Below are 23,835 nucleotides of genomic sequence, written 5' to 3'. Positions count from 1 at the left end.
TATATATATATATATATATATACAGTGGTCGAAGTGGGGCGGTATACGGGGGTATGGCATACCCCCACTTTAATCTGAAGATAAAAAAAAAAGTTTTTTTCCCCCTCAGGATGCTCTCTGATCACTCAGCAGCACATATTGTGCTTTTGTAATACCCCTGTACAACGGGGCAGTCTGGCAGGGGACGTTGATGGACAGGGGGGTGTCTGAAGGTGCGCACTATATTCACTCTTTACTTTTCCATACCCCCACTTCAAAATTTCCATACCCCCACTTCAAAATTTCCACTTCGACCACTGTATATATATATATACTAGGTGATAAATTTCGCTCTTCACACCGTCGTAAGAGGCTATGCCCCATTAAAAGTAGAAATATATTTGAGTGTGACGTATGTTTGTTATTTGGTGAAGGATGTGCTTAAAGTCTAAGGGCCGCCTGCCCCGATGCCAGCGCATATGTACTAACATATGCGTCTGGCATCGCGGTACGGTGACGGAGGTTCCCCGTGACACCCTGATGAAAAATGTGTAAATACATTTGAAACGTCGGTCCACCACTTCAGTGTGCTGAGTTGTTTTTTGTTGGAGTGCCGTCCCTGTGTTGCTGATATATATATATATATATATATATATATATATTCATACGTACAATCGATCAGCAGGCACTCTCCTCTCCAGAGCCCACCGCCGGGTTGCCTTCACAATCCAGAAATAATAATCAGCAAACACGCTTTTTAGTGCGACGTTTCGAACCTTTATTGGTTCTTCATCAGGCAGTGTACAAACAATACAATATACATATTACTGAACATATATCCCTGTGTCCGTCTCCACGCCACACGCCGAGCCGCCAGAGCACTTCCTGTACCAGTCCCGGATGTTACTGTTTCCACAGTAATGCTGTTCAGGGTTGCTTGGGAGAGCCGGCATCTGTGTAGGAGAAAGGACGTACATTACATGTCAGTGCAATATACTACCACTAGAGTGCGCTGTCCCCACATAAAAGAGGAACATACAAATACTAATACATAATGGGGCAGATGTATTAAGCCACAGGTGTCAAACACAAGGCCCGCGGGCCAAATCCGGCCCGACAGACCTCGTCATGTGGCCCGCGCAGCTGCCGCCAGCCTTCACCTTTTATTCTCTTTTTTTAGAGGTTTTTTTTGCACTGCCGGTGGCCATGTTCCTGTGGTCTTTTAAGATGTCTGTCGCCACAGGAACATGGCCGCCGGCCTCCACGGCTACGTGGAGGAGGGCCCGGCAGCCTGTTCCCTCTTATCGAGGCAGTGGCAGACGCTGGGTGGGGACGTCATGGCGATGACGCCTCCCACCCACGCGTCTGCAGAGAGGAAGGAAGGCAGGCCGAGTTGGGGGGCCGCAGCAGGACAGGCCGCGGCGCAGAGAGTGGAATTGAAATTACTGGAGCCGCAGCAGTAGTAAAGGAGCCTGTGGGATAAAATACAGTAAGTTACATAAAAAAACAATATATCTGGTGGTGGTGTCATGGCATTACTTTTATATTATACAGGGGGAGCAGCCTGTGGTGTCATTATTATTGTACAGGGGGAGCAGCCTGTGGTGTCATGGCATTATGCCATGACACCACAGGCTGCTCCCCCTGTATAATAATAATGCCATGACACCACAGGCTGCTCCCCCTGTATAATATAAAAGTAATGCCATGACACCACAGGCTGCTCCCTCTGTATAATAATGATGCAATGCCACCACAGGATGCTCCCCCTGTATAATAATTTGTGTCATGGCATTACTATTGTTATATTATACAGCGGGAGCAGCCTGTGCTGTCATTGCATTATTATTATACAGCGGGAGCAGCCTGTGGTGTCATTGCATTATTATTATACAGCGGGAGCAGCCTGTGGTGTCATTGCGTTATTATTATACAGCGGGAGCAGCCTGTGGTGTCATTGCATTATTATTATACAGCGGCCCTTTGAGGGTGACCAAACTGCTGATGCTGCCCCCGATGAATTTGAGTTTGACACCCCTGTATTAAGCCTTAACAAGAGATAAATGCAATGGTGATAAAGAGAGATAAACGTCCAGCCAATCACCTGCTAACTGCCATGTTACAGGCTGTGTTTGAAAAAGTCAGTAAGTAGCTGATTGGCTGGACATTTATCTCTCTTTATCACCATGCATTTAGCTCTTGTTAAAGCTTAATACATTTGCCCCATAAATAGCTATAATTGCTGCATAGCAAATCACCATCTTAAACAATCGTACACTAGATTAAATATATCTTAAATGATCATAAACAAACATTCAGATTCAGCTGTTTGTTAAACCCTCTTGGTCTGACCGTGTCTAACAAATAAATCCATTTGGATTCTAATCTCAGCATTTTTTTATTCCTATCTCCTCGTCGATCCTCCTCGGTGCACCTGCACTTTATGTCTGTACTGACCACATCCTGATGAAATGGCCGGTGGGCCATGAAACGTCGATGGAATCGTTTGTAATGTATATATAGAGATCTGTTGGGGCGGCTCTCCAAATGAATAACTGCGTGCTGAATTCATTAAATAAAACGGTGACCTCCGAGTGGCAGTAATACTGACATATTATAGAGGTATGGGAGGCGGTGGCACTTGTAAACAAGAAACAACAGGCAAATGCTTAAAGCCAACGTTTCAAGGCCATGTGTCCCCTTTATCAAGGTGCAAAGTGAATCTAACAAATAGTGAACAAGTGATATAAATACCTGAGTGGGATCCTCCCGGTGTCCCACCACAGCATCCACGGGCGTCTCTTGATGATGTCACCAGGGATGAGTGGGAGGAGTCTGGAGGGATGCCCTGACCAAAAAACAGCTGATATACATAAATAAACACATTGCTAAAATAACATGTTAGATAAGTGCATTCTAAGTGGATAGCTGCAACATATTACAAAGTAATAAGTGATAAGTAACAAAAAATATGCCATGAGTAAAATGGGGATAAAAATACAAAATGCATGTGTCTAATTATGTGAATGATATAAAATAATAAAAGCATTAAAAACAAGCAACAACTGACATATAAGATGTGCTGGGCACGGGGACTTAGGAAATAAGCTAAGTAGTGGCTCACCCAGCATATCATGCATGACAGCAGTAGTAGCAATGTGTGGACCGGACATGTCGACTCGCGGCAACATGTCCATTGATAAATGCATGGTGGTGACCATGAAACAAATAATATCACATAATGTTCCCTGCTAATGTCACACATGACCGATGTACTAGAAACATATACACTAACTAAGGCATCAAGTGTCGACATCTGTATGCATCCATTTTTCAGAAATATAATATCAATACAATCATAAGGGAGGTACAGACAAGTATGGAACTTTTGTTGATCTAACTAGGTGGATCAACACTATGTGGGGTGTTCTGAATAAAAAGTTCCCCCCCTTATCTCTAAACTATATTGCGGGTAGGAGCACCAAAATTATGACTTCTATGATGAGGGTTGATGGTGCTGGGAAAGGGGAGCAGGGTCAGAGGCAGAACTAGTGGCGGTGCTAAGGGGCACCAGCCAAAATCTTCCCTAGGGCGTCATTTGGGCTAGGGTCAGCTCTGCGTCCCTGTAGCTCGGCCCAGCCCTGCTTACATAGGAGAACCAACTTGTGCCAGAGAGCAGCATCCGGCAATCCAGGGATGAGCAGAATACTTTGTGGGAGCAGTCAGCCATATTATGCAACATTGTAAAAAACGTTCATATGCATGCCCGGCTGTGTCTCGGCAGCGCGGCCGTTCATTACCCCCAGGAATTTCATTTTTACCCTATTTGCGGTAATTTACCCCAGTTCCCTGACCACTGGCTTAGAAATAGGGCTTACATCACCGGTGTTCATGCTACATAAGGCCTGCTCTTTTGTGTGCCTGAGGTAAATATTATGTATATACTATATCTGGAGTGCAGAGAGGAACACATCTTGCAACATGTGTAACAGGTGAAAATACACTATTATTATGTGCAGGATTCGTTTGAGCATTAATTACATACAACATGTGTTAAATTGCATATAAGGCCTATAATATTAAAGTATCTCCCTTACTTTCTAGGGTACTATTAAGGATTTCAATCTTAATAAATCATATGATTTCAGGGGCAAACGCAGGATTTTCAGAAGGGGGTTTCCAGAGGGGCGGAGCAAAGCACGGAGATGGACACTTAGGTGACCCAGTATATGCTTTGATGTCCCGCAGGTGGTAGGGGGTATTATATCAACCGCTCAGCATGTAGGGCCTGGATATCAGTAATTTCCACTAATTACCCCTTTACTGCACAGATGGTGGGAGATGAGGTGGGAGAAGGGGGCATTGGGCTGAATGAAGGGGCCCTGATACATACTGTAACTTCCTGGGTGGTAGAGGATGTTTAATACGCAGAGGAGGGGTGTATAGTGGAATGGGCTTATTATTCATAATTTTCTGGTGGGAGGACAGCTTTCTTGACTGCAGATATCTCCAGTTTCTGGAAATAGATTTCTTAGATTTTAATGGAAATATGCTATTGGGCACTAGGGGATCAGAGTTCAGGAGGCAGAGCAATCTGCCAATGAGTATATAAAACTACATACCAGGTGTGTGGAGCTGTAGCAGTAACCAGCTGCTGGAAGGCTGATATCTCTGGTTCTGGGAACAGTAGAGAAAAGCTTCTAGTGTCCTTCAAAGGGGGGGGGAGTCCCAGCTTTTGGAATATACCCTCAGAAAAACTCCTTGTCAGACAGAACCTGAAATATCTGACTGGGAAGAGCAATTAACAGGCTTGGATGGGGACCACTGCTTTGAAGTCAGATATCTTCGGTTCCTAAGGTCCGATTTTAAAAATTCTTGTACTCATGGAAAGAGAAGACCCTCAGCTTTCAGATTAGGGCCCTTAGACTCCTGGGGGGGGTGTTCTGGGTACTCGGACACCCCCCCTGCGTGCGCTGCTGGATTTACCATGGCAACAACATTTACATGACACATGCTATGGTAAAAATATTGGTCAGACTGTGGGAACAGCCATACTCTGACCAATCAGAGTGCGGCCATTATTAGGCGTGACTATAGTGGGTGCAAGGGGTGCTAATGCTATAGGCCCAGATTCTTAGAAGGGGCCTGGACTCATGTTCTAAAGTTGTATACCAATACCAGCCAACATTCCAGTGCAACTTTTTTATGTGTATGGACTTCAAAATCTGAACTTAGACATATAAGTGTGTATTTGGTAGCAGGAGTTTCTTCACACTGTCTGTGATGAGTGCTAGATGTTACAACTTCTGTGAAGTTTAGAATCTTTGAATTGTAGAAGTCAAATACTGGCATCTACGTACTGCTATAACTAAGGAAATAAATGAAAACAAGGATATAACATTAATATACAAACTTTTGTAACATAGATATCTACTACAGTACCTACTGCGCTAAACCAAAAATCTATATATACAGAAGGCTAATTACTCCTCACCTCTATGAGGTGAAGTAGCGCCAGTGACCAGCAGAGGCCACTCGATGGACCAAATTACTTCTTTGTGTGCTGAAAGATGTCATAGCAGAAAGTGAAAGCAATTTGTGCAGGGACACTGGTCTGTTTTAAACTTGATATGTATTTATTTACTTACAACAGGGTTGCCGACCCTCCCGGAATTTGCGGGAGTCTCCCGAAAATCGGGTCCTTCCTCCCGACGCCCACTGAGCCCCCCGATCGCGGCATTTATATGCCGCAATCCGGGGGTCTCAGGGGAGGGGGCTGAGCTAAAACGGCACAATCGTGACGTTTTAGCCCCGCCCCCTCCATGGATATCAGTTCTTTTGCTATTTGTCGTAATGGGGGCGGGGCTTAATGACGTCACTGTTAAGCCCCGTCCCCAAAACGGGTAATGCAAGATTCCTCTCCGGGCTTCTCCCGGAGAGGATTTTTTGAAAGTCGGCAACCCTGACTTACAGTTTATTTTATAGTGCAGCATATTCTGTTGCATTTTACGATTGGAAACAGTGATAAAACAAACTGGGTAGTTACAAACTGACATTGACTTAGGAGGACCCTGCTCACTAACTAACAGTGAGAAGAGACTTTGAAGACAGATTGGAGGTAGGAGCAGATAGGGACTTGGGGTGGGGAGAAGAGTTTCTTGGCTAAAGATTGTCACAATTCAGAATGAAAGTACATTGCAAAGGCTGTTATTTTGATTGGCTTTTAACTAGTACCTAATAATATTCCTAATACAAACATGCTAATAATCAGTTATAATAGCAGACCAAATACTTCTTACAGTATATGTGTCAATAGATATTGGGGCAAGCCCATAGAATGGCATGGCATGCAACCCAAGTGACAGCAAAAAATGATTAGATCCATAAAGCAGGGACTGGTGTGAATGGCCACATATTCTTTGTAAAAGTGCTGCGGAATACGTGTGCTCTATATAAATCAAACTGGTATTTATTTATTTACCGTATATACTCGAGTATAAATCGACCCGAATGTAAGTCGAGGCACCTAATTTTACCACAAAAAACTGGGAAAACGTATTGACTCAAGTGGGACCCTCACTCGAGTATAAGCCGAGGGGGGCTTTTTCAGCATAAAAAATGTTCTGAAAAAGTAGGCTTATACTCGAGTATATATGGTATACTTTTACAATAATAAATGTGATATACCATTGGGTATCTTTAAAACCATATGTGTGAGTGCAATTATCCATGGTGCCTTTAACAAATTATTAATAGCGCAGCAACTCAATTATTTCTGGTTATATAAATGTATTAAGACCCCAAGAATTTTGAGTACATCAATTTAAGTAACTTCAGGGATCTATAAAAAGTTCTATTACAAGATGTCAACACATTTATTTCACTATAATTTACATTTGAAATTGGCTGAATGTTGAGCTTTTATGCATAATCATAACACAGTTCCAGTGGAGTAACTACTAGATTTGCGCCCCCCACCTTCACAAAAAATTTTGTCAGCCCCCCCTAAGTAAAGTTAACACCACCCCCAAGTAAAGTTATCCCGTGTCGGATTCTCGCGAGACCTGGGGATATATAGTTCCCAGCGGTCTGCACCATTTTCAAACAGGCTGGTGAATATCAGACAGCACGGATGTGTCTGTGCTGTCTGCTGAGGGGTGTGAGGGGGAAACCTGCTGGGGGGGGGGGGGGATGATTAATGCATAGAGGGGGCTGCTAATGCTACAGAGGGGGCTGTATTATTTATTTTTAAAACAAATTCAAAGCAAAAAATATATATTTTTTAAATTAGTGCTGCCAGTGCCCAGGGTGCCCGCATGTGTGCTGCATCAGTCCAGGGGTGCCCACATGTGTACTGTATTCATCCAGGGGTGCCCACATATGTGCTGTATTTGTCCAGGGGTGCCCACATGTGTGCTGTATTTGTCCTTGGGTGCCCACATGTGTGCTGTATCCATCCAGGGGTGCCCACATGTGTGCTGTATTTGTCCAGGGGTGTCCGCATGTGTACTGTATCCATCCAGGGGTGCCCACACGTGTGCTGTATTTGTCCAGGGGTGCCAACATGTGTGCTGTATTTGTCCAGGGGTGACCACATGTGTGCTGTATCAGTCCAGGGGTGCCCGCATGTGTGCCGTATAATTCTATGGGTGCCACCATGTGTCCTGTATCAGTCCAGGGGTGCCCGCATGTGTGCCGTATAATTCCAGGGGTGCCCCCATGTGTCCCGTATCAGACCAGGGGAGCTGCCCTTTTTTTAAATGAAAATTAAAATAAGGGGCGAAATGTAATAGGGTGCGTTTTTTTAGACATGTGCGATTTTTGGTCAAAAACGGCCGAAATCGCACATTTTCCGAAAATCGCACATTTAATAGGTTAAAAATCGCGGTAAAAAGCGCACTTTTTACCGCGAAATCGCACATTTTAAAGATGCGATTTTCAGTCACACTGAAAATCGCATCCAGATGTTTTCCCATAGGAAACTATAGAACTCGCATATGTAATAGGATGCGAGTTCTAAAGTCGCATATGGGACCTTACCAAAAAACGCAAAAAAAATAGACCAGCTTCTTGCTGGCGATTTTTACAGAACCATGCACAAATCTGTGTGATCTGTGCATGGTTCTGTCCAAAAAAAGGCTAAAAGTTAAAGTAAAAAAAAAAAACGGCGTGGGGTCCCCCCTCCAGAGCATAACCAGCCCCGGGCTGAAAGAGCCGGTCCTGGTTTCATAAAATCACAGGAACAAACAAGTTGGGGTTCCGTGCATTTTATAAAACCAGCACCAGGCTCAAGGGCCGGTCCTGGTTCCCAAAATACGGGGGACAAAATGACTAGGGGTCCCCCGTATTTCAAGAACCAGCACCGGGCCCAACCAGCCAGCAGGGTAATGCCACAGCCGGGGGGAGACTTTTTATACAAGTCCCCCCGGCCAAAGCATTTAGCCCTCTGACCGGTCAGCATGGGCAGGGGTCCTGGGGGAGTGGGGACCCCCCCAAAGAAGGGGTCCCCCCCCTCCAGAACTTACCAGCCCATGCTGAAGCCCGGGGCTGTCCTCGATGCCCCTGGGCGGTGGGCATCGAGCTGATATTTGGTGTAAAAAAATAGATAAACTATTGTTTTTTACTGTGGCACTACAAGTGCCAGCAAGCCTCCCCAGCAAGCTGGGACTTGGAGAACCACAAGTCCCAGCCTGCTGGGCATTAAAGGGCCCGCTGGCACTTGTAGTTCCACAGTTAAAAAAATAGTGCACAAAACACACTGACACACATTTTAAATAAAACTTTAATACACACATTACACACATACTAATACTTACCTATCTTCTTCCCGTAGGTAGCCCTGGTCCTGATGTCCTCCGGTCCTGTGTCGGCGTTCCTCTTCATGTCGACGTCCTTCTTGAAGTCGACGTCCCTGTCGGCGATGGCGTCCGGTGTCCGGGTCCGACGAAATCCATGGAGGAAGCTGTGGAAGGAAACCATACTCACCTGTCCCAGCGCGACGTAGTCCAGGTAAGGGTCTTGGAAAAAAAACAAACCGACACCCGAATCCAAGCGGACACGACGGAGACGCACGGTGTTTACATCGTGCGGCTCCGCCTCCCGAATGCCGCTATTGGCCGCCTTGCGGCCTAGCGGCTCCTGATTGGCCGCTAGGCCGCAAGGCGGCCAATAGCGGCATTCGGGAGGCGGAGCCGCACGATGTAAACACCGTGCGTCTCCGTCGTGTCCGCTTGGATTCGGGTGTCGGTTTGTTTTTTTTCCAAGACCCTTACCTGGACTACGTCGCGCTGGGACAGGTGAGTATGGTTTCCTTCCACAGCTTCCTCCATGGATTTCGTCGGACCCGGACACCGGACGCCATCGCCGACAGGGACGTCGACTTCAAGAAGGACGTCGACATGAAGAGGAACGCCGACACAGGACCGGAGGACATCAGGACCAGGGCTACCTACGGGAAGAAGATAGGTAAGTATTAGTATGTGTGTAATGTGTGTATTAAAGTTTTATTTAAAATGTGTGTCAGTGTGTTTTGTGCACTATTTTTTTAACTGTGGAACTACAAGTGCCAGCGGGCCCTTTAATGCCCAGCAGGCTGGGACTTGTGGTTCTCCAAGTCCCAGCTTGCTGGGGAGGCTTGCTGGCACTTGTAGTGCCACAGTAAAAAACAATAGTTTATCTATTTTTTTACACCAAATATCAGCTCGATGCCCACCGCCCAGGGGCATCGAGGACAGCCCCGGGCTTCAGCATGGGCTGGTAAGTTCTGGAGGGGGGGGACCCCTTCTTTGGGGGGGTCCCCACTCCCCCAGGACCCCTGCCCATGCTGACCGGTCAGAGGGCTAAATGCTTTGGCCGGGGGGACTTGTATAAAAAGTCTCCCCCCGGCTGTGGCATTACCCTGCTGGCTGGTTGGGCCCGGTGCTGGTTCTTGAAATACGGGGGACCCCTAGTCATTTTGTCCCCCGTATTTTGGGAACCAGGACCGGCCCTTGAGCCTGGTGCTGGTTTTATAAAATGCACGGAACCCCAACTTGTTTGTTCCTGTGATTTTATGAAACCAGGACCGGCTCTTTCAGCCCGGGGCTGGTTATGCTCTGGAGGGGGGACCCCACGCCGTTTTTTTTTTAATTTTATTTTTTTACCCAAAATCGCATATATGAAAATGCGCACATTTTCATGACTGAAAATGCGCACATTTTCATGACTGGAAATCGCGGCAAATCGCATTTTTTGCCGCTAATTCGCATCTCATTACATATGCGAATTCGCGGCAAAAAACGCGATTTTTAAAGGTGCGATTTGGTGCGATTTTTTTTTAGTCTAAAAAAACGCACCCTATTACATTTCGCCCAAGGTGTTTTTATTTTATTTTTTACTGCAAGGGCTGTTAAATGCGCTGTAGTCCAGGGGTGAGCCAAGAGTGCTGTATAATTCCAGGTGTGCTGCTCTTTTTTATAATTAAAAGAATACAAATTTTTATTTTTACTGCAGGAATTTGTCTGCCGTATAATTCCATGTCTGCCGCCATTTGTGCCGTATCAGTCCAGGGGTGCCGCCATCTGTGCCGTATAATTCCATGTGTGCTGTATCAGGTCAGGGATGCCCGCATGTGTGACGCATAATTCCTGGGGTGAACCAAGTGTGTCATATAATTCATGGGTTGCTGCAAAGTCTGCTGTATAATTCATGGGGTGCTGCTAAGTGTGCCGTCACAGTCCAGGGGTGATGCTACGTGTGCCGTATCAGTCCAGGGGTGAGCCAAGTGTGCTGTATAATTTATGGGGTGCTGCTAAGTCTGCTGTATCAATCCAGGGGTGCTGCCATTTCTTTTATTAAAAGAATAACTCTTTTTACTGCAGGAGTGTCACTATGGGCCTTATTCTGGTTGGAGCGGCCGGGCCGTACGCATACGTCCCGGGGTTTTTCATGATCTGCGCATGTGCAGATACGCTAATGCGCCGGCGCGAACACTCCACAACGCTTACGGGCGGTGTCTCAACGTGCGAAAAAACCTGTACGCGAGTGTACGGGTAATGGGGCGGCATAGGGGCGTGTTGATGGGAGCGGCCGAAATAATGAGGGAAAATGGGCGTAAATATGGGCGTACACGGGGGTGTGCACCAAAAATGAGCGGTGCTACTACCGCACGATCGACTAAGGCACCGTTCATTTCGGACACCAAACAGGCGGCCGCCAACCGCCAGCTCAAACCACCCCTACAGATACCGCATGCCAGCGTGCGCCTGAGTTGGCTAATTAACGCTGATTACTACTCAAACACATACACCTGAATGTAATAAGCAATGCTGCAGTCTATTAAGTCCAAACCATGATTTCACTACCTGCAAGCCACACACACAGCACGCAAACACATTGGAAGCTTATGTTTTTATACTTCTCCACATTTAAAGGTTTGTTTAATTTAAGGTAAGAATCTTTTTATACGCTAAGGTAGGTATTTGCTAAACAGACACATTCACTACGTGCTTTCATAGACTTTACGCAGTAGCACACTCAATCTACACAAGTCGACATGTGTCAACGTGTTCACTCTAATACTAACATAGGTTTTGTATTTAGGATACAATAACATAAACCACATCTAACACCTACAAAGGATGTTTCAACAATGTTTGAAGCCCATGACCACTATTTTCCACACAATCTTTGTATAGTACCCAAAATAATGACCTGTACCACTATCTCATCTGCTATGATTTGGATTTGACTACACTCTGGATGTAAGATGCCACCAATCACATTATTGCACTCTCATCTCTCTAACAAAGGATTCCTACATCTGCTTATGACACTGTCAAATCATATATATTTAAAAAGTTATGCATGTTTGTTCACAAGCTAATTTATCATGTTTGGCCCATTCACACATCTTTTTTTAGGAAAGACACATATGCATTCCTACACAAATGTACCTTTTCACCCTTGTTTGTCTGCCTCACCCACTCCATGAGGAAAGCATTGTTCTGGACCTGCTTTTACCTACTACTGTAGGAGCTACCTCACCTGCACACAAACTGCTTTCTCACCTATTAAGTTGCTCTGCACATGTGCTGACACAAACTAATTAGCAGGGAAAAGTTGGATAGGAACATGGGAATGGCCATGGAGAGGGTTACACATGGGAAACTTCGACCACACTTCAACAAATGTTCAAAAATACCCTGGTCAGTAAGTACACATAAATCTAGTATTTGTTTCACACAAGAAATGACACATACCACAATTTAGATTTAATTTGTAAAATAAATTTATTTGCTGTTCAGCATCACAGCTTGACACTTTAATGTGAGAAATCAAATAAACAAATAAAATAGACACACAAATAATAAAACAGCCAGAACAAGAGGTTGCATATCTCCAAACATGTGTTACCCTGCAAATGCAATGGTGAAAGAAATGGGGACACCAGAATACGTACTGCAACAACCAGGGTGAATACTAAGCAAGATACACACCACCAAAAAAAAATATCCTGCATTTGTAGAGGTCAAAATACGAACTTTCATGCCCATGGCACGCAAATGGATCGATGGCCAACTCAGGAAGCGGATGTCCAGTGCAATTTAAACCTTTGGCCTCCAACCACAGAGGAAGTGAACCAGGTCTCATTTGGGCCCTTTTTTGCCCCTTTTAGATGGGGCCTTGGGGACAGGGGCCTTTGGCTCAGCTGGCTTTCGGCGTCTTCCCCTAGTCGACACAGGAGGGTCAGCCGAGGTGGAAGGTTGGGGAGCAGCTTGGGGTGGGGCAGCAGATGGGGGATTGTCCCTTAGGGACCTGGCGGTGGACAGCTGCTCCACAAGAAGTTCATTCTGGCGGCTGAGGTGTTGGCCAATGCTTAGCATGCCAGCCGCCAGAGTTTCATTAATGCGGTTCAAGGCCTCAACCTGCAGCTGGTTTGTGGCCTTCCACTCCGCCAGAAAATCCGCCACCTGCTGCTGACGGATCGCAGCATCCACCCCTTGCTGCTCGATCCTGTCCAGCGTCACCAACAGGCTCTCATTCCATGTCTCCTGTGGCTGGGGCTGGGGGCCACGTCTTGGTGGAGGCTGGACCACTTGCTCCACCTGTGGCTCTGCAGAGGAAGATGCTGCCGGTACATACTGTGTTTCTGCTTCTTCTAGGATAAGAATTGAAAACAATGTCACCATCACATACGCAATAAAAAATATCTTTCTAAATACAATGCATTACTGTGACTTACCATCAAAAGCAGCAGCAAAGACCTCCGCCGGGAGCTCACTGTCCATATTGGAGATCCCCCTGATCTCCCCCACATCAATCACGTCACAGGAGTCCAGCTCCAGGGGGGTATACTCCAAATGGTCAGGCATAGGACCTCTCCCGGTGGACATGCTGTGGTTGTACCGGTCAGTCATCTTCCTCTTCAGTGCACTTTTGAAGTCAGTCCACCTACAAGTTTAAAAATACAAATATCACCATGAGATATGTGCACCACTGTGCTACGTGTAGGGTTACCACCTAGTCCCTTTAATTCCGGACACATGTTACTTACACAGGTTCTGTGGCAGTTTAAAATTAGGTGAAGTGGAGTCTTGAAGTCAGCCAGCCACAGAACCTGTGTAATTAATATGTGTCCGGAATTAAAGGGACTATGTGGTACCCCTAGCTACGTGACATTTCCTAGTGTGGGTGATCTTATGTTTTTTTGCCATATGTGTCCCACACACACATTCATGTCTCAATTAGGAGGCATTTCAGTGTCTCATCTCATTCATTAGGCCACTAAATGCACATACATACATCACTATGCAGAAATGACATCATCCATGGCCAAATTAGGCACCTCCACCTGGTGTGAAACTACACATTTCACCATAGCTTGACAATGTGGTTATTATGGAGTAATTTAACTATGGAATGGCATACTGGGATGTGTAGTTTCTCACCAGCTACATGTGCACAGTTTGCTCATTCTTGTTTCAGTAGCATCATATGGAACATGTTACAACAACTCTTTCAAAAACACACTTTCTCTTGTCCCATCACATACTTCACATGAGCAGAACTGTGCCCATAACCTCACATCACACCAATGGTGCATGTTTCATATATCAATGTGGGTTATTAGACATGGTTGTGTTCACATGTGACATTGAAGTGTAGCACTATCTACAAACACACCTTTCTATTAGTCTCAAAACATACATGTAACATATGTACACACATATGACATTATCAGGGGGACAAAGACCAGGGCAATTTTTCAGCAGTCTCCAGCAGGAACTGAGGCCCTTATTCTAGGTCACTCTTTCTGCCCAAATATTTCTTTGATGGACAGAACCATGTGCACTGCAGGTGAGGCAGGTGAGGCAGGTGTAAAACCCCACCCAAATCTGATTATCTCTGCACAAGTAACACCTGCCTCACCTGCAGTGCACATGGTTTTGTCCATCTAAGAAATATTTGGCCAGAAAGAGTGAACTAGAATAAGGGCCTCAGTTCCTGCTGGAGACTGCTGAAAAATTGCCCTGACAAACACACACCTTTTCTTCACCGCGTCCCAAGTTCTGACCACTGGTGCCACCTGGTTCACTTCCTCTGTGATCTTGTCCCAAAGGTTTCTCCTTGCACTGGCACCCGGCTTCCTGGTTGCCAATTCAATCCATTCGCGTGCCCTGGGCACTAGAATTCGCATTTCGGCCTCTACAAATGCAGGGTTTCTCTTTCTGGTGGTGGTATCCTGCTCAGTCATCACCCTAGATGTTGCAGCACGTTTTCTGGTGGCCCCAGTTCTCTCACCATGCACCTGCTGGGTCACACCTGTTTGGAGAGATGCAACCTCTTGTTCTGGCTGGTTGCTTGGCCCTTGTGGAGCTGGTGGAGGTTCACCAGGGCCTGTTACTGAGGGGCCCGCTTGATCTTGCAGGCTACTCCTCTCTTGGGCCCTCCTTCTCCGCTCCTGTTCCCTCTTGTTCAGTGCATCAAGCAGGGATTGTGCTGTAGCTCTCTGCAGAGCGTCCTCTGCTGCTGAATCGTCAGAGTCAGACATGTTTGCAGCAATTGTGGCCTGCATCTGACTGAATATTTATATGTTAATTTCCCGCCATGAACAAGGGGGCGTATATTTTTCCACGCAATATAGATGCAAATTTACGCCGATATTTACCGCCGATAATTCCCGCTTAAATTACGCAGGTCTCAACGCACCTGACCAAACACCTGTATATGCACATACACAGGTTGTGGAGCATTGTGCTACATCGTGAAATGTGGGCACCTGTCATTCCAATGACGAGTGTTGTCAGCTGGTATCTGTTGGAGTTCGTGTATGCTTTGTGAGTCACATTTCAAAACATCACGTTATAATGCTTTCCTTACATATGTAATGTGTATGAAATTGTCATACAGCAACATGTTGCATTGTGGCCCTTTAAGCAGCGTAGTTATAAGTAGAGGGTTGCGTGTATTATTTTCCGCACACTGTAAATACAGTACTTCTCTCTTCATTGAATGCATGCTGTTGGTTGTGGTGTGTGTATATCGGAACGGTCCGCGTAAGTTTCTATTCGCATCCAGTTTGTTACTGTAAGAGGGATTAATAAAGTTAATACCAAACAAACAATTTTTTCGACCAATCAGCAAGCACCAAAAGTGATATATGTACCTGCAATTAATAACTGCGCCATTGCCACTATGACGTCTAATCGTGCTAGGCCCTTTTCCACCCCTGAGCTGTTGGCCCTGGTCGACGTTATGGACCGTCACCTGGGGCCCAGGGGCCCATATGTTAGCAATGCCGACAAGCGGCGGGCGTATACTGCTGCCCGCTGCCTGATCTTCTCTACGACCGGCGTCCGCAGAAGCCTGGGGCAGGTTGAGCGGCGCTGGTCAGACCTGCGCCGGCGGCAGCCGGTTTTACTCAGCAGCCTTCGCCGCCATATTGCCGATGTAAGTTTTGATTACTAGTATGTCAGCGTTTTTTAGCAATGTTTTGTGTACTTTTTATAAATATGTTCCTGAGTATGGGGTGTATATGGGGGGTATATGGGGGGGTATATGGGGTGTATATGGGTGTATATGGGGGGTATATGGGGGTATATGGGGGTGTATATGGGTGTATATGGGTGTATGGGGGTGTATATGGGTGTATATGGGTGTATGGGGGTGTATATGGGTGTATATGGGGGGTATATGGGTGTATATGGGTGTATATGGGTGTATATGGGTGTATATGGGTGTATGGGGGTGTATATGGGTGTATATGGGTGTATATGGGTGTATATGGGGGTGTATATGGGTGTATATGGGTGTATATGGGTGTATGGGGGTGTATATGGGTGTATATGGGTGTATATGGGTGTATAGGGGGTGTATAGGGGGTGTATAGGGGGGGGTTTAAGTAGTTGATCAGTTTTTGGGTGTAGGATATCAAATAGTTTGCATGATAAATGTCTGAAATATCACAGCAATGATAATTTTGAAGGTTATGAGCATGACTAATGTGAATTTTTCTTTCCCCCTTTTTTATGAAACCCAATCTTCGATTTCTATGCCATCAACATGAACATTTCAGCACGGGCAAGGGCACGCATGGAAGCCCGGGAGCAGGCAGCCCGGGACCAGGCAGCCCGGGACCAGGCAGCCCTGGAGGAGGAAGAGGAGGAGGAGGAGGAAGAGGAGGAGGAAGAGGAGAAGGAGGAAGAAGAGGAGGAGGAAGAGGAGGAGGAAGAGGAGGAGGAGGAGGAGAAGAAAGAGGAGGAAGAAGAGGAGGAGGAGGAAGAAGAGGAGGAGGAAGAAGAGGAGGAGGAAGAAGAGGAGACACTGGGTGCAGCTTGGACCCACACAATTTCCCCATCCCCTTCCCCCTCCACAACCCCCACCCCCTCCACAACCCCCACCCCCTCCACAACCCCCACCCCCTCCACAACCCCCTCCCCAACCCACACCCCCTCCCCCTCCCCAACACTGGAGACACTGGGTGCAGCTTGGACCCACACAATTTCCCCATCCCCTTCCCCCTCCACAACCCCCACCCCCTCCACAACCCCCACCCCCTCCACAACCCCCCCCCTCCACAACCCCCACCCCCCCCTCCCCACCCCATTTCCTACCCCCCTACACCTCTCCACCACCATCCCCCTTGCTCCTGACCCCCCAAACCACTGCACAGCCAACCAGCGGCGACCAGGATGGCTCAAGTAGCCGTAAGTAAATAATGTGTCTAATGTTGACCTACACATTTCTACACATAAACAATCACAACAACCACATATGTGTATCCAACATCAACATTAGTTGCAACATATCACTGCAGGCCGACCATGAGGTGTGTCCTGTCCTTCTCCAGGAACAAGGCTCCCCTTGGTGGTTTTTTTGAGTGTGGCCATGCCTCACCCCTTGAATAATTGACATAACAGTACATCCAATGAGATATCCGACATTAGTGGTGTGGTAGTTATGTGGCTCCAGGTGTTGGGTAACTCCAGTTCCCAGCATGATGTGCAACACAGGGCCGGATTATAATGGAGGCGCAAGGGGTCAGTGCCCCTGGGCCCCCCTCTAGCTAGGGGCCCCCTGTGGTTGTCATGTATTTTTTAAAAATAAAATGTTTAAGTTATGTTTTTTTTTTTTTTAGCTAAATGTTTTGTGCATGGGTGGGGTAGTGCTGCAGCTTCACCTATCTGCCAATGTGACAATGATTTATGGTGCTGAGCATCGGGAGCCAAGGCACACTGATTGCACAAGTGTGCAGTGCATTTCTGGGAGTTGACTAAGTCCCATGACACTTTGCACCAGAGGACAGAGGCTGAGAAGTTTGTGCTGAGCTCTGATTGGTGGAGCTCATTACATGCTTCTCAGGTCCATGGAGAACAGCAGCAGCAGCTTAGTCATAGAAGGGTTTTTAATCAGAGGCAGCACTAGGACTGTGAGGTCTCCTCCAGAGTAAGGGGCAGAGGGACAAACACAGGCTTTTCATGTGGTGTGTGTGTATATATATATATATATATATATATCCCCTGCAGGTAACCATTGACCAAGTTTATTCTGCCTTTACTCTGTGTTTTGACAGTATAATATTCGCCCATGCAGTGTGCGGCCTGTAATGACAAGTGCAAGGGGGGCCCCCCGCTCTAAAGTACCCCGGGCCCCCCAAAGGCTTAATCTGCCACTGGTGCAACTTAAATGTAGAGATTGTTTTGGTAATAGTGTGTGAGGCCATGCGGATGCATGCTTTACAAACATAGCTGTAGGCCTATAATTTGTACAGCAATGTCCTAAATTTAAAATACTAAGGAGTGCTTAAGCCACAACAATGTCATAACCCTTAAATAGCACAGGCTAATTGTGAGGTTAGAGGACAGTCCCCCAAAACCAAAGTACCAATTGGGATACAGCATACATTCATTGATGAAGGAGTAATTGAATTAATGTTATTTACTATGTACAGTATGTGTGTGTTAACATATTTTTTTTTAGTACTGTGTTTACAGCAGACCCATCTTCAATGTAGTTTCTAAATGTATGTGGCCTTCACACATAACTCTGAACTTTTTATTATGTACAAATACAACAAACATTTGTGTATGTTATATATTAATTTTTTGTTTTATCCCTTCATTACAGACACTGAACAGCACCAGGAGGAGGTGGCAGTCCTCATGCGGGAGATCATGATCACCCTCGTGTACCTCCAGCTCCTTTTTGGCCTTCTGGAGGCCCGCCTTTGATTTTTTTTTTATCCCCCCCCCTTATTATTTTTGTAGAAAATAAAAGTTGCATTACAGTTCGAAATTGCCTGTGTTTTTACTAATAAATATGTTAGAGGGCTTGTAAGGGTAGGTACATACAGATGTGTACTGTAAGTTATACTTGTAATTTGAGGTGAGGGGTAATGATTGATGTGTGAATGTGTGTGTTTTTGAGTAAAATAACACATAGTGAAAATGCATGAATGTTTAATGTTGTTCGATTAAAACATCACACATAACATCAGGGTAGGTATACATGTTACACATTTTGGACAAAGTAATTACGGACATAATTTAGTACATATACAGAAACACCAACATAACTTGATTTAAAAGTAACAGCAATATGGGGACACATAGATAGTGATTAAAATGCCACATTAGAACATAACAAATATACATGTAATGTGGGTTCAAATGTAGTTTTATTAGGTCTTTATTAAGGTAGACAATTGAGTTAATAGAAAACAATAATTGAATAACAAATAGATTAATTAATCAATTGTCAGATTAGTAGTTGAGAGGCAAGATTTGCAGGTCCATATATGTGAAGGGTATGCCAGCGTGCACGGACGTACGCTCACTCTCACGAGCGGTGATATAAGCTGAGTTTTCCATTGAAAACAATAGGGACCCGTCCGTGCAAGCTGGCGTACGCTCAGATATCCGCAAGAAGTCGTTGGGAAGACGGACGAAAGACGTCCGTAAACGGCGCCGTACGCTCAGTTGTACGCCAGTTGTCGGAGTGCAAGGGCTGGGCCGTCCGCGTACGTTGCCGTACGCTCATTTGTACGCCACTCCCCTTCTACGGTATTTCTGCCCGTACGTAAGCGGCTGATTTGTGGGTGGACCTAACCCTAACGGCCGCGTACGGCTAGCGTGCGGTAATGGCGAACGTACGCACGTTTGGCCGCTCCGATCAGAATAACCTCCTATGGGCCTTATTTTGGTTCATTCTTTCTGACAAAATCCTTCTTAGATGGGCAAAACCATGTGCACTGCAAGTGGGGCAGGTGTTACTTGTGCAGAGAGAATTAGATTTGGGTGGGGTTTTACTTAAAAGTGAGATCTATATTGCAGTGTAAAAATAAAGCAGTCAGTATTTTCCCTGCACAAAAACAAAATAACTCACCCAAATCTAATTCTCTCTGCACATGTTACATCTGCCCCCCCCCCCCCCTGCAGTGCACATGGTTTTGTCCATCTAAGAAGGATTTTGTCAGAAAGAATGAACCAAAATAAGGCCCTATGGGCCTTATTCTGGTTGGTGCGGCTGGGCCGTACGCGTACGCCCCGGGGTTTTTTATGATCTGCGCATGCGTACATTCGCTAATGCGCAGGCGCGAACACTCCACAACGCTTACGGACGGGTCTCAACGTGCGAAAAAACCTATACGCGAGTGTACGGGCATTGGGGGCGGCATAGGGGCGTGATGAGGGGAGCGGCCGAAATAATGAGGGAAAATGGGCGTAAATATGGGCGTACACGGGGGTGTGCACCAAAAATGAGCGGTGCTACTACCGCACGATCGACTAAAGCACCGTTCATTTCGGACACAAAACAGGCGGCCGCCAACCGCCATCTCAAACCACCCCTACAGATACCGCATGCCAGCGTGCGCCTGAGTTTGCTAATTAACGCTGATTCCTACTCAAACACATACACCTGAATGTAATAAGCAATGCTGCAGTCTATTAAGTCCAAACCATGATTTCACTACCTGCAAGCCACACACAGCACTCAAACACATTGGAAGCTTATCTTTCTATACTTCTCTACATTTAAAGGTTTGTTTAATTTAAGGTAAGAATCTTTTTAAGACCTGCTTATATATGCTAAGGTAGGTATTTGTTAAACAGTTAGACACATTCACTACGTGCTTTCATAGACTTTACGCAGTAGCACACTCAATCTACACAAGTCGACATGTGTCAACGTGTTCACTCTAATACAAACATAGGTTTTGTATTTAGGATACAATAACATAAACCACATCTAACACCTACAAAGGATGTTTCAGCAATGTTTTAAGCCCATGGCCACTATTTTGCACATTAATTAATTCAATCAATTAATTAATTTTCATAATTATAGTTGAAAGCCAAGATTTGCAGGTCCATATATGTGAAGGGTATGTCAGCGTACACGGACGTACGCTCACTCTCACGAGCGGTGACATAAGCTGACTTTTCTATTGAAAACAATAGGGACCCGTCCGTGCAAGCTGGCGTACGCTCAGATAGCCGCAAGAAGTCGGTGGGAAGACGGACGAGAGACGTCCGTAAACAGTGGTGTACGCTCAATTGTACGCCAGTTGTCGGAGTGTAAGGGCTGGCCTGTCCGTGTACATTGGCGTACGCTCAATTGTACGCCACTCCCCTTTGACGTTGTTTCTGGCCGTACGTATGCGGCTGAGTTGTGGGTGGACTTAACCCCAACAGCCGCGTACGGATAGCGTACGTTAATAGCGAACGTACACACGTTTGGCCGCTCCGATCAGAATAACCTCCTATGTGTGCCGTATAATTCCATGTGTGCTGTGTCAGTCCAGGGGTTCCGCCATCTGTGCCGTATAATACCATGTGTGCCATCATGTGTGCTGTATCAGGTCAGGGGTGCCACCATCTGTGCCGTATAATTCCTGGGGTAAGCCAAGTCTGCCATATAATTCATGTGGTGCTGCCAAGTGTGCTGTATTAGTCCAGGGGTGATGAAGTGTGCCGTATCAGTCCAGGGGTGATGCTAAGTGTGCCATATCAGTCCAGGGATGAGCCAAGTTTGCCAAATAATTCCTGGGGGGAGCCAAGTCTGCCGTATAATTCATGGGGTGCTGCCAAGTGTGCCATATCAGTCCAGGGGTGATGCTAAGTGTGCCATATCAGTCCAGGGGTGATGCTAAGTGTGCCATATCAGTCCAGGGGTGCAATTAAGTGTGCCGTATCAGTGCCGCCCACTTGTGTCGCTTATCATAGTTATCCAACTACTTCCGTGCAACCTTTTGGCCTAACAACAATATTGTGAGGTGTGTGAGCTGTTCAGAATAGACTGGAAATGAGTGGAGGTGAATGTTATTGAGGTTAATATAGCGTAGGAGCAACAAAAAAACCCCCCACAAATTCTGCGATTTTAGCAGTTTTTATGTTTAAAAAAAAATAAAAAATCAGAACCCAAAACCCAAAACCCAAAAGCAAAACGTTTAGGTCGGAGGTGTTTTGGCAAAACCCATTAGAACCCAAAACCTGAAGGTAATCAGAACCCAAAACCCAAAAAGTGTCCGGTGTACATCCCTAGTCGCTGTGAGCGACAGCAACATTGGCACTAAAAGGTTTAAACATACATCACAGGACCTATTTATCTCCCCATAGGCAGTTCAGAATGGATTTACCACACATGCCCTAGATACACCAAGGTGGTATGCGGTTCCTGGGTCGACAATTTCTAGGTCATCACAAGGTTGACCACTAATGGTCAACAGTGACTAGGTCGACATCTGAAAATGGTCAACATACCATAGGTGGGCATTGATAGACATTCAACACTCAAAAGGTCAACACAAGTTTTTCAAGTGTAGACCAACTTGGATCATACTGTACTATCAAAGTGGGCATAGAGTGAGAATATAAAACAGCGAGGCACCATTCCCAAAGCATGGCGAGCACACGTGGTACACTTATACGGTGTCCATGTCGAAATAGACACCCCCCCCCCTCCATAGTAGATTACGGGGGGGGGCAGGGTTGTATGTGTGTGTATGTTTTCAGAGTACTATATTTATTTTTTGAATAACTATACATGATAACACTACAATAAGTATACCTAATATACCTTCCAGTAGAAGGAAGCTGCTTCTAGACCTATGTGGAGCCCTGGGATCTGCATCCTGAGAATCGATGTCAATGGGGTGTAATCAATTTGGCCAGGGAGGGGACTAAATGGCGGGGATTGACAAAAGCAAGCAATCCTCGCTGTTTAACCCCTGTGCTGGCCGCTCACCGTATTCAATGTATCAGGGGAATCCTCACTGTCAGAGCGGGATGCAGTTAAAATCCAGGCGGTCGGGATCCCGGCGTTCAGAATCCCGACCGCCGAAATTCCGACACATTCTCCCTCCGTGGGTGTCCACGACACTCCTGGAGGGAGAATAAATTAGTGTGCCGAGAGTAGCGAGGCACCGGGCCTGCTGCGTGGCGAGCGCAGCGAGCCCGTAAGGGGGGGGGGGGTGATCCACGTCCCCCCCTTGTCGGCATTTCGGCTGTCGGAATTCCGGCGTCGGGATTCTGAACGCCGGGATCCCGACTTGTACTGAATCCGTCAGAGGACAGTGAGGATTGCCCAAACAGCAAGGCTCACGGCTAATGCAGGGATCCTGCTGCATTTAGCCGCGAATCTCGCTGTTTTAGCGGCTGCACACGCCGTTTCCCCCTCCCACCAAAAACCTTACAAGGTAGAAACGACGTGTGCAGGGGGTCAGGCAGCACTGCTCACTGTCACAGTTCGCAGAAAGCATTGAATACACCCAAATGAGTAGCATAAGCAAGTATACACAGGCCTATGGGAAGCCACACACTGATCGTTTCCTATTGTGTGTGTGTACAGTACAATATTCATTTTTAAATTAATATAGTAATGTAATGTTACATGGCAAGACAATAGTAAAATATAATAAATATTGGGTGACATTTAATAGGATGACAGTTTTTTAGTAACTTTTCAAAATCGCTCATTATCGCACTTTTTAAAACCAAATTTTTTCCGCAAATTTGCATACTTAATGAGCTGCGTGTATCAGGCAAAAAAGTGCAATATGGTGCGATAATTGGCGATTTTTAGTCATGAAAATGTGCCCCTGTGTCTCTCCAGCTCCCACTGATATACCACCAGCATCCCCTTTATGTGATTCTCACACTATCCCCTTCTGCTTCTCTTCAGTCCCATCTACCTGTGTCTACCCAGCCTCATTCCCACTCCCTTATGTATTCCCACTCCCTAGTCACTGCTGCCCCCCATCCCCTATGTATATTAGTTTTGTTTAATTTGTCCCAGAGATCCCTAACTCGATTATACTGCAGTCCTCCACTACTAACACCAAATGCAGCGCCCACACACCTCCTCTGCTAATAACAC

The 23,835-nt window shown here is 46.1% G+C and overlaps 1 protein-coding gene and 1 long non-coding RNA gene across 2 annotated transcripts in view; both read right to left on the bottom strand.

The window, feature by feature from the left end:
- Window positions 1-813: 813 nt before the first annotated feature.
- Window positions 814-23,835, bottom strand: part of LOC146060751 (uncharacterized) — a 38,564-nt gene continuing 15,542 nt past the window's right edge. Inside the window, exons 2-3 of the long non-coding RNA XR_014470470.1 lie at window positions 2,734-2,827; window positions 814-932 (exon numbers count right to left, since the gene is read on the bottom strand). This is a non-coding gene — a long non-coding RNA (uncharacterized LOC146060751). The remainder of the gene's footprint in view (window positions 933-2,733; window positions 2,828-23,835) is intronic.
- On the bottom strand, window positions 13,096-15,104 carry LOC146059030 (uncharacterized). The gene is made up of 2 exons (XM_083171183.1): window positions 14,505-15,104; window positions 13,096-13,410 (listed from the first exon to the last, which is right to left on the bottom strand). Exons 1-2 carry the CDS (start codon window positions 15,032-15,034, stop codon window positions 13,188-13,190), a joined length of 753 nt encoding a protein of 250 aa, XP_083027309.1. The 5' UTR covers window positions 15,035-15,104; the 3' UTR covers window positions 13,096-13,187.

The sequence above is a fragment of the Crinia signifera genome, chromosome 2 (genome assembly GCF_055691185.1).
Source record: "Crinia signifera chromosome 2, ASM5569118v1, whole genome shotgun sequence".
NCBI classification, from domain to species: Eukaryota; Metazoa; Chordata; class Amphibia; order Anura; family Myobatrachidae; genus Crinia; species Crinia signifera.
This window is presented reverse-complemented; position numbering and strand designations above follow the sequence as displayed.

Excerpts from the sequence above, each read along its gene's own strand:
- LOC146059030 (XM_083171183.1), bottom strand. The coding sequence starts at position 15,034 with ATGCAGGCCACAATTGCTGCAAACATGTCTGACTCTGACGATTCAGCA. Across the intron at positions 13,411-14,504 it reads TGGGACGCGGTGAAGAAAAG|GTGGACTGACTTCAAAAGTG; the intron begins GTGTGTGTTTGT and ends TTAAACTTGTAG.